This window comes from Pagrus major, chromosome 24 (assembly GCF_040436345.1).
Source record: "Pagrus major chromosome 24, Pma_NU_1.0".
Classification (NCBI taxonomy): domain Eukaryota; kingdom Metazoa; phylum Chordata; class Actinopteri; order Spariformes; family Sparidae; genus Pagrus; species Pagrus major.
In genome coordinates this window covers 10,331,839-10,348,565 of record NC_133238.1, presented here as the reverse complement: position 1 = coordinate 10,348,565, position 16,727 = coordinate 10,331,839, and the positions used below count along the sequence as shown (strand labels likewise).

Here is a 16,727-nt window from a genome sequence, read left to right as displayed (position 1 = left end):
CTTCCTATAAAAGGAAGCCTACAAGACTTTAATGTGAAAATGGACTTTTTGCTGACTTCATAAAGACAAAAGGTGAACGTGGCGTTTACATTTCACATTTTATCCCAAACTGTTGAACTTTTCCTTTAAAGCCAAGGTAATCAAAGACCCTGTTAATGATAAAACCAAATTATAAATGAATAAGAATAAAGTGTTTAAAATAAAATGTGAAACTGTTTTCATATAGCTGTTGTCAGGAAGAAACCAGCAGTGCTCTAACCTAATCTGTTTATTCATGTAGTGTAACACACATAATATGCCTGGGGATGAGATTAGCATGTTTAGTATTAGATTGGTATGTATTTATGCAGTTCTTGTACATTTTGTGTGGCAGATTCAGCATAAACATCCAAATCTTCTTGGCATTTACTGTAAACTGCATCGCCTGGTCATAAAGCATCATGAACAAAAGCTCAGTGACTTCAGAAAGATATTACCAGACAACCACCGGCCCCGACACTGACTCATACTCAACAATTATCAACTGATGTGTGAACTGGTTGAACTGCTGTGAAAATACAACTTATTCTCATCATAATAATAATAATAATACTAATAATAAGAAGAAGTAAATGTTACTATATTAGAAAGCAGAACTAATACTAGGGTACAACTAAAACTAATGTGCTACAAAATGAATGGTAAATGTTAGTTTTAAATATCTCCTGTGGTGGTGTTCCAGGTCTGTTTCATCAAAGAATAAACAGCTCAGCATGCGGCGGTGTGGTGGATGAGGTAATACAGATAATGGAGGGAACTCTGAAGCTGCGTCTCTCTGTGCCGCACCCTTTCTAAAGAAGGCACTATGGGTGCTTCGCCATCTCGACGACCAAGATTCAGCAATGCAACCCCCGTCCCAGAACGTCTCTGAAGTCATAGCTGTCTGCTGTTTGGTATCTGAGTCATCAAAGGGACCAATCCATTCAAGGTAATGCTGGCGGCTTGTTGTTCTACTGCTGAGCGTTTTATTCTCCTTGGAGTGCCCCTGCTCAAAGTATCATGGCCTTTACATTGTGCACCACAGTGCACATGTAGTCATACCACTCCAGAGGCAGCACATCTTCCACAATTCCCAAAGAGCGGGTCCACCTCATTTCCTCCTCCACGCTTAGTTTTGACCTTAAATCACGAGCCGCGGTGCAAAGTGGCTGGGACCGTGGCTCACAGCCCGACTAGAGGTAGAGGTAGCTGACCCAGTAGACTATGTTGAAGAGCAAGAAGGAGGTGGGGAAGAAAACCCGGGAGTAGGAATCCAGCTCGCGGATGTTGACGTGGATGCGTCCTTTCTTCCAGCCGCCTTCTTTACACTCCTCGTAGCAGCAGAAGAAGCTTGTGCAGTCTTTCCCGTCCAGGCACTCGTACAGGCAGTTGTCTTCGTAGTCCTGCCAGAACAGGGAGTTGCCCATTGGCATCATGGGCCGAGGGGTGTGAGCCATGTTGAAAGATGAGTAGGCCTGTGTGGGTAGACAGAGAGAGAGAGTTATGGTTTGCTAACTGTAACTTTATCTGAGCAGCCCTGCCGAGCTTTGACTTTCTTTGTGTTGAAGCAGTGTGCATGGAGCGAGAGTCATCATTTAAACAGTTTGGAGGGTTACGTCTTTTTCTAACTGTCCAAAGCCTAAAAGAAACGCACAAAACTGTGTGTTTTTCTGCTCTAACATAGCAATTGTTAGCATGTCAGGCTAACTAGCTTACTACTGTATCTAAAGCAGAAACAGTTACTTCCCAGGCCAAGAAGCACATCATTAACCAACTATATTAATTTGGTTTAAGCCATCAAGTGGATTTTTAAGGCCCCTCTTTCAGGGTTTCTTGTTTGAAAATGAGTCCGTGCTAATCAATGGAGCTAACATTAGGTAATTTAGCTAGCTCCCACTGATTTAATCTGCCCATGACAGTTGTCTTTTCAGCTGGTGAAATTGAGGGTGGCTTGAAGTGTGCTTTTTGTCTTCGTACATCAAAATCAAGGACCCACTGTTTCAAAATATACCAAGGATTCAGAGCGATAAATCTGCATATGTGCACCTTACAGGTGTAGCAACCATTACTAGTGAATATTATCAGGGATGACTGCTGTGCAGAAGTTGTTCTGTTGAGGATTACTCATACAAAAGAACCGTTACTCTTTGAAACCGATGTAGCTATACGGAAGTAAAGAGTCAAAAGCAAGAAAAGTTTCTGGATGTTCAGCAGTGTGTCAGCACGCCTTTCTTAAAATGCTAAATGCCTTTTTGCTTCTTTTATTCTGGTCCAATGGAGCTGTAGTGGAGACACTGTGCCACTTCAAGTGGATTACACTCTACGTAATTGATCACTGGTGCAAAGTTGTCCTAGACACAATGTATTTATTGATGTTTTATTCTTCAAACTCCACTATTGATTTACTCTCTGCATTTGTTCAGTTATAAGTTGGAATACCAAAATACACTACCAAACAACAGAATATGCCCAGTGATGTGAAAAGCATTCATGAATCGATTTTGAACAGCATGTCTGTTTTTTTTTTTAAAAAAAGTTCTTAGATTTTTGGATTAAATGATCTTCAGTACTCGTGTTTGCACATATTTCATTCAAAGTAAAAGTAGATATAACAAAACGTACAAACATAATAACAAGAAACATTGTTATTTTCAACCTCTTTATAGCCATATAATGCAGCTACATCCTAAATTATTTTAGACTTGAATGCTGAAGAAGTACCTCCTGAGAAAATTCATTATGTGACTTCCTCCCTGATGTTTATAAAATCGTGTGGGACAACCTAATTGGGGTAAAAATCACACATTCTTCCAGTCCTCTACTCCGCTCTGAAAGGAAGAGTGGGAGGCAAGAGGGGGAGAGAAAGAGAGTTAGATGTGCCTTGTGGAGTAAGAGAATTGACTGAGTGGGTGGCACAAAGGGGCCACATGGATGGGGGGGATATGAGGCTTCCCTGCAGACAGACGAGGCCAAAATACAGCAGAGAGCAAGAAATGCAGAGGAGGGGACTGAATGTAACACAACTTAATTGTTCAGCCCAAGATGACGGTCCTTTTTCGCCCTGAGACACATTCAGCAGAACTCATCTACACTGGGAGGAAATAATGAAGAGGGAGGGGATCTGGAGAGTGGGAAATGACAGCAGCGGTGGCTGACTCAGTCTTAGTACATGTGCGCTGCCGCCATTAAAGTGTTCGCGGCAGGTGCAGCCTTGAGAACGCCCACACAGAGCATTAGGCTCTCGCACCGGAGCGATTGCTAGAAAAGAAATGTTTTCAGCTGCATATATGCCCATATAGACACACATGTCAGGCCCTTGGGAAGACATTGTGCATTGTGTATATACAGGCTGGCTCCCTATGGATTCAATCTATATGAGTTTCTGAAGGCTGATATTATTAGACTGAAGGCACCAATAACCAACGTTCAAACACTTTTTTCTGCGTTATTTCATCTTCACAGCAAACAATAAGAACATCATATGACACCAAGACTTTCAACTTAAACCATGAGGAGATTCTCAGGTACAAACAGAAAAGTGTTCATCAGGTGGCACAAGATTGGGGGTCTTAAGGTCCCCAACATTGCTATGGCACCCCTGAACCTAGTGTCCTTCAGCTAAAGAGATATTTTTTCTACAAGGTATTTTTTATTTTGCTTGACCCTATTTTACATGCCAATTTCAAATCATCATCTGTACAGCTGCATGGATGGATTATATGATAATGGTTCTCTGACATAAAAAGGGCCCACAAGCCCTCTTGCACAGGAGCAAGACATGTCGACTGAAAGACTACTTGTTGATTTGAGTCTCTCTGTGGTCGTTTTGAGTCTCTATGTGGTCGTTTTGAGTCTCTACGTGGTCGTTTTGAGTCTCTATGTGTCAAAACATCATCTGTACAGCTGCATGGATGGATTATATGATAATGGTTCTCTGACATAAAAAGGGCCCACAAGCCCTCTTGCAGAAGAGCAAGACATGTCGACTGAAAGACTACTTGTTGATTTGAGTCTCTGCGGTCATTTTTAATCTCTGTGTGGTCGATTTGAGTTTCTATGTGGCTGCTTTGAGTGTCTTTGTGGCTGCTTTGAGTTTCTATGTGGCTGCTTTGAGTGTCTTTGTGGCTGCTTTGAGTCTCTGTGTGTCTGTTTTGAGTCTCTGTGTGTCTGTTTTGAATCTCTATGTGGTCGTTTTGAGTCTATGTGCTTGTTTTGAGTCTCTTTGTGGCTGCTTTGAGTCTCTATGTGGCTGTTTTGAGTCTCTATGTGGCTGTTTTGAGTCTATGTTTTGAGTCTCGCTGTGGTTGTTTTTGTGTCTGGTGTCCTTTTGTGCTCTCTTTGTAATCGGTTGATTACATTTCTACATTCAATGTTAACATTCACTTCAAACAGAGACCCAATCAGTAATCTATTCATGTTGATGCCCTACTTAGAGTATTATATAAACAATACAGATGAAAAATGCACACTTTACAGGCTTTGGTTTGTGCAGCTGTGCTCAAAGAAAAACCTTTGTTGAAGTGGATGTTAACTTATAGAAACAGATAAATGCAGAGCTTAAACACAGCACCTGCCTATTACTCACACATTCACCACAGGCTTACCATTCTCCGCGTCTTGGGAGGAGGTCTGCGTACACTGTAGGAGTAGTAGTTGAGCATGGCATACTCAATCATGGCAGCGAAGACGAATAGAAAGCAGACGGTGACAAACAGGTCCATGGCCGTCACGTAGGACACTCTAGGTAGCGAGTTCCTGGCCACTGTGCTCAGGGTGGTCATGGTCAACACTGTGGTGATACCTGGGAAGGTAATGCAAGTGTGAGGAAGGCTACAGCAACACTTTGCAAAGAGAATTCACTGTGACAGTGTGATGAATAGCTGGTTGGCATTGGGGTGACCCATGTGGAAGTCAGTGATTATATAACATGTGGGCAGAGGTTTATTAGTCACCATTAATAATGCATATGGGGTATTCTGGGTAGATGTCCCCAATCTTGCATCAAGCCTGTCTTCTGCTGCAGTGGAGATTTGTTTTGAGTGCGGTGAAGCAGAACAGTTAATGATCATAAAATGATTAAATAATTCCGATTTTTGGTTCCCTTCATTTCTTTTCCTCTCAATCTCAAATGTGATAACATTATATGTCAGAACCCAAGGTTAGGAACCTCTATAATACAATGGAGCCACATCAGAATTATGAGGCTAATCCTGACACGTCCTCATGACTCGAACATGACATGTCTCTGAAGTGGCTCGATCAGTGCAGTTATAATTCAGCAAGCATGGGGTTGAAAGCTGGCCTTATATTCCTGTATATCTGTGATGGCCATGATTCAGTGAAATTGAACTATCTCAGCCACAGTGGAAACTTTTGACGTAGATCTAAATTAGACTTTATAAAAAATGTATAAGTGAAATCATTATTTTCTGGTAATATTGTTAGTCTTGTAATAAGTCAACAAGCATGAGGAAGAGGTGCTAGGCTGTTGTGGCTGTGTATGGTTCTTCCACACACTACCGAGGCTCCTGTTTGTTAAATTATTAAATTGTTAAATTGCCAATATGTCTTGTTTCTTCAGACTTCAATCATCCAATCCACCAAACAACACCAAACAAGAGTCATATAGCAGAATAAGCCGTTTGGCAGAGAAGATTTGGCAAATTTTTCATGGGCGCAACTTCACATACTCAGCTCTGCTGCTCATCCCACAAATACATGTTCCTTACAAGTGTGGCACCATTTAAAAGGGAAATAAACAGTCTTTCCAACAGTATAAGATTTATTGCCAAGAAGCATTGTTACAACAAAGAGATAATCTACCAAACACAAATTTCCTTACTTTTTGTGCTATGTTTATATGTGACTTCAACTAATAAATTGAAGGCAGCCATTTCTCATCCAGTAACCTTAGTCTTACTGTTTTGTTTTTTTCCAGTATAAAATCACCTTCAAGGAATGATCCCATATAATTTCTTCAAACATATAAGAAAAAAGTTGTGTGACTGTTATTATCATTATTAGGGTTGGGCGATGTCTGCCGAATTGGCATATGACGATGTCTACAGTGAAACATCGTGATGGACGATGACAGTGTTGTTTATGAATTTGAGGCATCGTGTCCCCTCAGCGTTGTCGTAAGGCAGCAGTTGCGTATTAGCTCACCACTGTAGCCGCCGCTGTTTCCCACCGTTGCTCTGACATGAATCTCCAGCTGTCTCACCCTGCAGAGGAAACTATCTCCCATTACCACCAACATACATCCCTGTGCTAGGTTTAAAAGCGTCCTCGTCTCCGCACCACATGTACGTAATTTAGCTTTGTTCAGCCTTATATGCATAAAACAACGTTGGCCGACTAGCCAAGGAAGCTTAGCTAAGAAAACTGTGTTTAAGAATGGCATGACAGAGAAACAGCAGCCTGCAAGAAAAGACATACTGCCGCCACAAATTTAACCGAGTGTCTTGGGTTCGCCAAACTGAGCTGGTTTAAGAAGCAACATGGAGATGTAATATTAGTGCACTGAGCAGCAATCTACTTCTTTCTATTTCCTCTCCTCACATATCACAAACAACAACAACTCTGAGGGGACACGCCACTTAATTGTGCTCTCTGGTTAGGGACATAGAGGGAATGCTGAAAAATCTGGTTAAACTTCACTAGCGTCAGTGTGGACAATGCTCTTTGCCACAAATGCAACAAATCTTTTTCATGAAACGACGGAGACACAATCTTTTTACATTTCGCAAAAGTTCATATCTTGTTCCCCAGTCCACCTCAGGTGTTTTATGTATGCTAGCAGCCAACATGGAGTTAACTAAATACAAATATGGGTTAATTTTTAGACGTACCCATTAGCCAGCTCATTGTTTAGTTATACAGTAAATATGGGTGCACTAGTAAATCAATCTGAAATGGTCAGAGCATCATCAGAACTCATAGAGAGGATTGTTAGCTAACATTACCGGCTATCAACAACAAGCAGCATAGCTGATAATTGTTGATTTTATTTAGTCTTTAGTGATTGATTTAATTGTTTTTCATTTTTTGTCCTTTACCTGCAGGGAAAAACCAGAGCACCCAGAGGAAATCCACGCAGACAAGAAAGGATGGACGGATAGACCTTTTTCTTCTATATGTACTGTGGGACAAACCAGAGCACCTGGAGGAAACCCACACAGACAAGGAGGGAAGGATGGATGGACGGCTACAGACAACTACGGACGGACGCAGACGGCATGACAGATGGACCTTTTTCTTCTATATGTACTGTAGGACGAACCAGAGCACCTGGAGGAAACCCACACAGACAAGGATGGAAGGACAGACGGATGGCTACGGGCGGACGGCATGACAGTTGGACTTTTTTCTTCTATATACTGTGGGACAAACCAGAGCACCTGGAGGAAACCCAAGCAGACAAGAAAGGATGGACGGATAGACCTTTTTCTTCAATATGTACTGTGGGACAAACCAAAGCACCTGGAGGAAACCCACACAGACAAGGAGGGAAGGATGAAGGCCGGATGGACGGCCAGACAGCTACAGACGACTATGGATGGACGCGGACAGCATGACAGATGGACTTTTTTCTTCTATATGTACTGTAGGACGAACCAGAGCACCTGGAGGAAACCCACACAGACACGGGTGGAAGGACGGACAGACGGCTACAGACGACTACGGACGGACGCGGACGGCATGACAGTTGGACTTTTTTCTTCTATATACTGTGGGACAAACCAGAGCACCTGGAGGAAACCCAAGCAGACAAGAAAGAATGGACGGATAGACTTTTTCTTCTATATGTACTGTGGGACAAACCAGAACACCTGGAGGAAACCCAAGCAGACAAGGAGGGAAGGATGAAGGACGGACGGACAGGCGGCTACAGACAACTACGGATGGACAGACAACTACGGGCGGATGGCATGACAGATGGACTTTTTTCTTCTATATGTACTGTAGGACAAACCAGAGCACCTGGAGGAAACCCACGCACACAAGAAAGGATGGACGGATAGACTTTTTCTTCTATATGTACTGTGGGACAAACCAGAGCACCTGGAGGAAACCCACACAGACAAGGAGGGAAGGATGAAGGATGGACAGACGGCTACAGACGACTACAGACGGACTTTTTTCTTCTATTTGTACTGTGGGACGAACCAGAGCTCCTGGAGGAAACCCATGCAGACAAGGATGGACGGACGGACGGACGGACGGACGGACGTGGACGGCATGACAGATGGACTTTATTTCTTCTATATGTACTGTGGGACAAACCAGAGCACCTGGAGGAAACCCATGCAGACAAGGAAGGAAGGAAGGACAGACGGACGGCTACAGAATGACGGCACGACAGACAGACTGATTGCATGACAGACAGACTTCTCTCTTCATTTTTGTGCTATGGGACAAAACCAGAGCAGACGGTGAACAGCTGGACAGAGAACGGACGGACAGCTGGACAGATGGAAGGATGGCTAGCTGAATCAAGTCATGAGTAAAGTGGAGTCCTTCCTCCTGAACAACCAGAATCTCCTTTTTTTTTTCTCCAACACTTCCTTTCTCATGGGCTCGAGTTCAATCAGCTCCTCTTCTTTCTTCTGTGGAGTCGTGTCGTTGGCCTCAGCGAGCTTGAGATACGGACTTTCCGTTAGCCTCTTAATGTCCTCAGACAGGTGGAGGTATGAATTTTCCTTTATATTGGCCTCAGCGAGCTTGAGATACGGACTTTCCATTAGCCTCTTGATGTCCTCAGACAGGTGGAGGTATGAATTTTCCTTTATATTGGCCTCCATCCAAGCCTTAGCTTCAGCAGTTGTGTCTTTTAACAAACTTTGAGTTGGACACAGGTCGATCTTATTTAACTTTTGCTCATCAGTTTCCATTTTGCAACGACACACGTTTAGCTCGGCCTGGAACACTTTCAGTTCGTCCTGGAACACTTTTTGCTCAGCCTCGGAGACTTTCAGCTCGTCCTGGGAGACTTTCACCCTGTCCTGGATCCTTTTTAGCTTGGCTTGGATCCCTTGTAGCTTGGTCTGGCATAATTCCAGCTCGTCCTGGGACAGTTTTAGCTTGGTCTGGGATAATTTCTGGTCGTCCTGGGACAATTTAAGCCTGTCCTGAGACACTTTCAGCTCGCCCTGGGAGACTTTCAGTTCATCCTGGGACACCTCTAGCTTAGTCTGGCATAATTTCAACTCATCATTGGACACTTTCAGTTTGGTCTGGCATAATTCCAGCTCGTCCCGACACATTTTTAGCTTGGTCTGGGATAATTTTGACTCGTCCTGGAACCCTTTTAGCTGGGCTTTGAGTTCAAAGATCTCCTTTGTCAGATCAGTACAGTCTTTCCCCTTATTGTGTTTCAAATTTGACTCGTCCTGGGACACTTGCTGCTCAGTACTGTCTCTCCTCTGCTTGCTGTTACTTCTGTCAGTAACCATCATTGTGTTCCTGGTGTTCTGGTTCCCCATGTGTCTTCTCTTTGGTTGGACAACAACAATCTGTTTTTATCTGGCCTCTCTTCTGGCTAAAAAATATCCAGTGAATTTATTGTAAATGTATTTAGGCTCTTCTAAAGAGCATTCTATAACATATTTATTTGATGTCATAGAATGTGATGCATCAAAGGAAATATTCTATGACATCATAGAATGATGTCATAGAATGCTCTTTAGAGGAGCCTATTTAAATGTTTTTTGTTTTGTTTTTTCAAAACGAAACAAACATAACATATGAAAAAAATAACAAAATGCTCCAGAGGACTGTGACTTAACAGTCAAATTCATGCACAATAGAGGCTGTAAACATGACATACTTAAGTCTACTGTCCTGTAACTCTACTGCTTCTCTAAATGATCAATAAAAAGGCCAACTCTAACAGATAACTGCACTGAGAAAGTTACAAAAGCAGCGATGAAATGAATAGACACGCATTTATTCATCAGTGACAAGTTCAGCACCAAAATAGTTTCTCTTGACAACAATATCAACTAATTTAAAGTTCCCATATTATACTGTTTTTCATCAATTTCACACAGCTGTCAGAGGTCCAACAACACTGTATTCGAAATGTACTGACCCAAACCCATCCGTGGTCCTGAATTTCAGCTGTCTAAAAGTCACTCAAGTGAGCTCTACTGAGAGCAGGCTGTTTCTGTGCCTGCACCTTTAATGCTAATGAGCTCCATCTGTCAGCGCCTGCCTTGCCTGCTACACGCCCCTCTCAGGGAGAGGATGCCGCTTACGCTAGCGGTAGCATGCGCTAATGTTTACGTGGATGTATCGCTATGGCTCGCCGAGATGCTGTCGTTCAACCATACCAGTTTGACCCAGAATCGGACCCAGAAGGAGAGGCTCAGAAAAATACAGACTTGTTGTTAAAAATGAAACGCAACCACTGTCTCTTCTGTTCATCTGTAGCTGGGACAGAATATAGGCACTGATGTTGATTTTTACAACCAACAACAGAGCAATTTGCCCGTCTAGCTCTGAGCGATGACATTGCGAAACACTGCTAGCTAACCACTGGACACACCGAACTTCACCTCGGGGATGAACGCCCCCCTCTCGGATATCTCCGGGGAGAGTGGGGAGTGTTTTCGCGCAGAGGAGGCCGGCCTATGCAAATCACTCCTGTCGTTACGTAACGAAAGGAGCTGAATCTGAACAGCCTGTAGGAGCCCCGTTTTACCAGCGGGTGGGCTGCAGAGACCATGCAGGACTCGTTTGCTTTCCTCATTCTAGGAGTTGGTATGCTCAGGGAGGACCAGTTTATATATGTAGAGACCAGAGAAAACGTGTTTTTCATAATATGGGACCTTTAAAAGAGAAAACGGGAATGTTTCTGGAAAAATAAGTGATAGACTAAGAATGTGTCCAAATTGTGACAAACTTTTTCAGATTTTATGACATAAAAAAGGAAAATAGTTGGTTGTACAATGAAATGCAATTAAATGTAATCCCTTTATGCTAGACGAGAACAAATATGAAACTTGGTAAATGGCTGCTCCATGAGCATTTGCATATATATATATATATATATATATATATATATATATATATATATATATATATATATATATATATATATATCGTGCAACTTTTCATCGTTTTTCTTTCCTAGCAGTTGCCCTCGATTTGAGTGCGTGATGGACACTTTTTGTAGACTTCTCAGGTTATGTCCTGACCCATGTCTGGTCATTAGTCAGCCTCTGCAGTGGTAAAGCCCTTATCAGTGCACTTGTCTTTAATTGACAGTGATAAATGAGGCTTTTGCACAATAGTGAAAACTCACATTTAAATGAAAATGTCTAATAGCCAGGTTGAGAGAGTACTGCCAATCACTTGTCAGCTACTTGTAAATGATTGCTGCTAATGGTGAGTTAGTCGCTTTAAGAGGTAACTGACCTTTTCTAAAATAGTTGTCAAATTGTGAAAGCACTAATGAATACCTGTCACACTGGTAAATAACTATTCTAATTGGAAATAACTTTTAAATGTGTCTCATTGTGTCATCAGTGCCATTGTTTGAGAAATTACTCCCCACGGCTTCTTAAAGAAGAATATTGTGTTCGCCTGGTGAAATGAAATCAATTCTTTCAAAGAGAGATGAACCCAGTGACATTAATGCCCACTGGGGGCATCGATATCTACTGCTGTGACACACACATCATTCTCGTAAGCTCGCCGTCTCCCCCTCTCATCCTTCCCTCTTTCTCCTCATGCCGCGTCTCACCCCTCCTCTCCATCCCTTTCTCTCCCCCTCTCTCTTCTCCGTCTCTTTCATCCTCATCTCCCACATGTCTTTCATGGCAGAGTGTGCCACTGTTTTCGCCTGTGGTTTCCATAGAGACGAGTTGCTCCCATCTATTTCAAGCTACCTCCTCTGGTCTAGTGCTCGTCTAGACTTTCTCTTTTCTCCCGCTCATTAGATTTAAGCGCTAAACTAGGTAAATGAACAACTCTCCGCTTCTAATACCTTAAACCGAAGTATCTGTTCAGATCCCAGTGCACTGTATACTGTGTGATCTGTATAAAACAGCAAGCGCAGGGACACTACTGTTTTTCTTTGTTGTTTTTTTTATCACAAGCTACCCACCGGCTGCTCACAGTTTGGGCTGCTATTTCAAATCAAGGTCACGAGTTTTCTTTGTACACTTTAATTCATTCTGAGGGAATTGTTGCTACATGATGCCATAGCAACCGGGTGATTCCTGTCTGTGCAGGCGATCTCAACAACACCAAGTCTCACATCTACAGAAAACAAGCCTTCACATAGAAGTGAGAGAAGCTCCAGTACATATGCCTGCGTAAAGCAAATATGCTTTGACATTCTCAGTGTGTGACATAATGTTGATGGTGTGATCACAGCAAGAAGAAAGAACCGACTCTTTGTTTTTTAAATGCAAGTAAACTCACAAAATATTATAGGGTCATACATGTGTAGTGGTGATGGGGTTTTTCCACAGCATGTTAACAAATATCAGATGGTGACTTTTGTTGTGTGTCCAGAGGTAAAACCAGGTGGAACAGCCCACAGCTCGTGCGCATACAGCGTCTATAAATAGTACTGAGGAGTACCAGTTAAGGATCAGTGGCCGGGTCACACGACTGCATGGGTTTTATAATGACGATAGATTTAATCCGTAAAGACCAGTGTTTTTTATATCAGCTGATAAGATAGGACACTGAATATTTGGTTAGTCAATAGTTAAGCTGCAATTTGTAACTTTAATGGATGAAGCAGTCTTTTTCCCACATAAATAGCCTGGCTACCTGGCTCAAACTGAAATTATTAATAAATTATGTTTAGGTTTAGTAAATTCATCTTCTGCAAAAATTCTCAAAGGAGAATATTTGCTGTTTTCCTCTATAACATTTTTGGATTACACCGGAGACATGCTTGCTTTTTAACCACACGTTTAAGTAGACAATGTGCATCTTGCGGACACACAGCGTTAAAGGTTGAAAGGTTTTGTTGAGCTTCACAAACATTTCTGGAGCTCCACAGAAAAAAGCTGTATGGAGACAGTTTATGCCTTTTTCTCTGTTGTTATTTTACATTTTTAGTCTACTTTAAATCTACTTCAGTTGTTTAGGAGAATGCTGAAACACTGTTTTGCTGTAAAAATGTTTTGTGGACTACAAGTTATGTAAGGTTCTGTGAAGAGTTTCAGCATGATTTGCTTAAGTCTGTTTTAAAGTTCATTTTGATTTGGCTGAAAAATTAAGTGATTTCCACAGATCCTTCAATATGTCTGTTTGACCTAAATGCAATTTAATATTTAAATCTGCTGTATTGAGTTTACAAAAAGTTTACAAAAATACTGAAGTATATCAGATTTGCTGAATAAATGACTAGGGAACTGCCACTTTTATAGAAATATCTTATTTTAATGTATTTTCAGATTGTCTTTTAAGGGCGAGATGCACACCCCGGATCCTAACATTTTGTGTGGAAAAAGAGCCAATTAACAAACCAAATGGCGCACAGAGCCTGAAGAAGAAAGCCTGAGTTAACAGAGCAAGTTGATAACCACCGTCATGATACCCGTCATCTCTAACTGAGTTAGGTAGAGCCAGCTCACGCAAAGAAAGGCTGGCTATGTCGAGCTTGCATCGTAGTACAATGTACCAAATAACATTTCTTAATAGTGTCTGTATCTACATTCTATGCAATTTTTAATTTAACCATGCAAACAGCAAACATGGATAAAATAGTGATGTTGCATAAAAGATAAATGAATTTTAGCTTTGAGACCTTCCGTCCCATTAACCCAGAGTGCCATCAGTGATCACAGCAGCTCCCAAAATAACAGTGAATATACTGTACATGTTCTGACAAAGTAGGCTAATGTGTAGTTGAAATTATGCAGCGAGAACAGTTGAAGTGGAATAAAAGTGTGTATTATTTGCAAAAGCGAAGGCGCTGTTGTTTTGAGCTGCAGATTTTCCACCACGTCAACACAAACTAAAACGCAGTGTACAAGCGAGCTGACAGTCTCCTCCGCGAAAGCTTGTTTGTTTATGGTAATTATGCTGATGTTTTCCAATTAATGTGCGAATGATTGAGGTTAAAATGCTACACATGGCAACTTCAATCTAATCTGATTAAAGGTGCTTCATGCACAATGTAGAGGCCGTGACCTAAAGCCACATCTCCCATGCATGTAATCAGTCAGAAGGCTCTACTCGAGTCTCGTATGCAACCAGCCTGCTCTCCCCTATTAAGTCAGCCATGTATTATCTGACTGTCTGCTTGATATCTATAGATCATGATGGAGCAACAAACCTCCTTGTTTTGATGCTGCAATTACACTCTATGTACTCACTGATTGCATGGACACATCCATGGCCTTGTGTGGAAGTAGTGACCACTCCCATTTGACCCTATCTGGTGTAAAAAAAAAAAAAAATACAATCTACTGTTCATATAGTGAGTGAACACAGCATCCAATTTAAATCCCTCCATCGCCTCGCAGCACAGTTTGAAGGACTGATGTCTCTCTACTATCACCTATCTTTAACTCTCCGCCTTCTTTGTAGAGTTCCCAGGAGGAACGTTGTCAGCTCTTACACCAAAGCTGACATATCACAATTGACAAGCGTTTGTGTGAATGACGGCTCTCGCAGGGAAACCTCGGGTGTTTGAATTTTGCCTCTTTTTTCCCCCACCACACCCCTACCAGGAGAAATAAGCTTCTTTTGTTGCCAGTGCTCGCTGCTAGCCAGGGCCCAATATTTGAGAGGAATAAATACTCAGCAAACAGGGTGTTGTTTGGGGATTGGAGCATTTTCTCTGGTTTAAAATAGTTCCAGTACAAACTGACTGCCCTCCCAAGAAAAACAACAAAAAGGTTTGTTTCCGCAAATGCCCCAAAAAACAATTTTATGTTCAAGCAGCCCTGTGCTGTTTTAAGTTGGCTGTAAAAATAAATTAGTGTGACGTCCAGCAGCCAAAATGTCTGCATAGGGTAAAGTGGAGGGCAATTACAAATGACTGCTTGTTTTGCTCATGATATGCCTTGTATCGTATAAACGAGCTGCGATCTGATTGGACCGAGCTGGAGATACTGTCTGACTGCAGTAACACGACTGCTTTCTTGCAGGGATAGCTGAGTCTTTCCTTCTCTACATACCTAAATTCCATTTTTTTAAGATTGCATAACGTAGAAAATGAGAGTTAAATATTTGTTCGACAACTAGCAGCTGTTTTTAGAAGGTCATCCCAAAAAACTCTGAAAAGCTTACTATGATGCATTAGGATGTCACTCATTACTGCCAAAATCTCAGATGAACAATTAATCTACAACGATGCAGTGTCAACTAATGATTTTGATGGATGATTATTTGGTGAAAGATCTGTGAGATATCACCCTCTTTTCTTCCACACATTTGTCTTCCTTGTCGCAGAGATGATGAGCTCCTCAAACCCAAACAACGCTGTCTGAGTGATGTCACAGGAGGTTATTTATCACCTCAAAAATATCAGCATTGCTAAATTTAGATGAACTGGTCCTTTAAGTGAACTTGTGTGACTCCAATATTTGACTAACTGCAGTGCAACGATCCCCTTTTACCCTCTCCAGCTCTACATTCTCGACTTGTGCCTTCGGGTGGGTTTAATTCCCATCAACAGCCCCCCGTATCTCTGTCAAGATCCATCAGTGTTACGAGATCGAGGTCTAAAGGGAACCAACCTGAGCTCAGCTCTCTCACTTCAACCTTGCTGCTTTTCCAAACATCCTGCTACTGAAAGAGTAGTGGGTGAGTGACAGCTCTTTGGAAATACCACCTGGAACATGTTAGCAGCTTGTCAAGGCTCGAGGGGTGAGGTGGGGTGGGGGGCAGTGGCATCACCTGCCTTTTTCTTGGACTTCAACCTCACGGCGATCTGACTGATCCTCCTCCCTCCTCCTGACATTTCTGCGTGCCAGAGGCCTTCACTTTGCTTTACACTCCCTCTCTTGTGCCCAGTTTTTCTTCCTCTTATCTCTCCTCACCCCTTTCAGCCCTGGGATCAAGTTTCAGGCTGCGCTGAAAACAGGGGCGATGCACTGGAGAAGAAAGGCTAAATGACTTTCTATTATTGAGCCGGATGTGGATGTTTATCAGGACAGGGACAGCTTGCTTCTCTGCGCTACCTGTTGTCTGAGGATGATCACAAGCCTTTCACTGCCTTTGGTAATGTATCACACCGCCACCCACATACTGTAAGCCTTGACTGCCTTTGGTTGCTGTCTGCGCCAGGCAGACAGACAGGTTGACGGAGTGATGGAGAGACAGATGGGCACACACACACATTGGGAGCAGTGTGATAACACATTAAATAACAGCCACAGTAGGAAGGTGAAAGCTGGGAGAGATAGCAGCGGCTATAACTGTGATGTAATGAGCGTAAATATTTCCTAGTGTTAAAAAAGAAAATCTGTTACAGCCCAGCCATATTAATACGAAGTAAACCCTCTCCAATATATCTTCATCCACTAGCTACGAGGTGTTTGGTAGATAAAAAAAATCTAACTGATCAGCTTTAGGTAGAGAGCATGAAAGCAGTAGTCTTTCAGCACAAATCTGCAGCTTCTACAAAACACGTTTCTTAACACACTCTGAAAATAAACCTTTGTGTTCTCGTCTCTCTTGATCTCATCTGCTTCACAACGCTCTGATGTTCCACCGTCGCAGCGTCAACTTTC

At 42.3% G+C, this 16,727-nt stretch overlaps 1 protein-coding gene across 1 annotated transcript in view; it reads right to left on the bottom strand.

Moving 5' to 3' along the window:
- Positions 1–255: 255 nt before the first annotated feature.
- Positions 256–16,727, bottom strand: part of LOC140992058 (gamma-aminobutyric acid receptor subunit gamma-3-like) — an 86,235-nt gene continuing 69,763 nt past the window's right edge. The window contains exons 8-9 of the mRNA XM_073462292.1: positions 4,623–4,819; positions 256–1,493 (exon numbers count right to left, since the gene is read on the bottom strand). Of these exons, the coding sequence (XP_073318393.1) occupies positions 1,212–1,493; positions 4,623–4,819 (479 nt within the window). The 3' untranslated portion in view covers positions 256–1,211. The remainder of the gene's footprint in view (positions 1,494–4,622; positions 4,820–16,727) is intronic.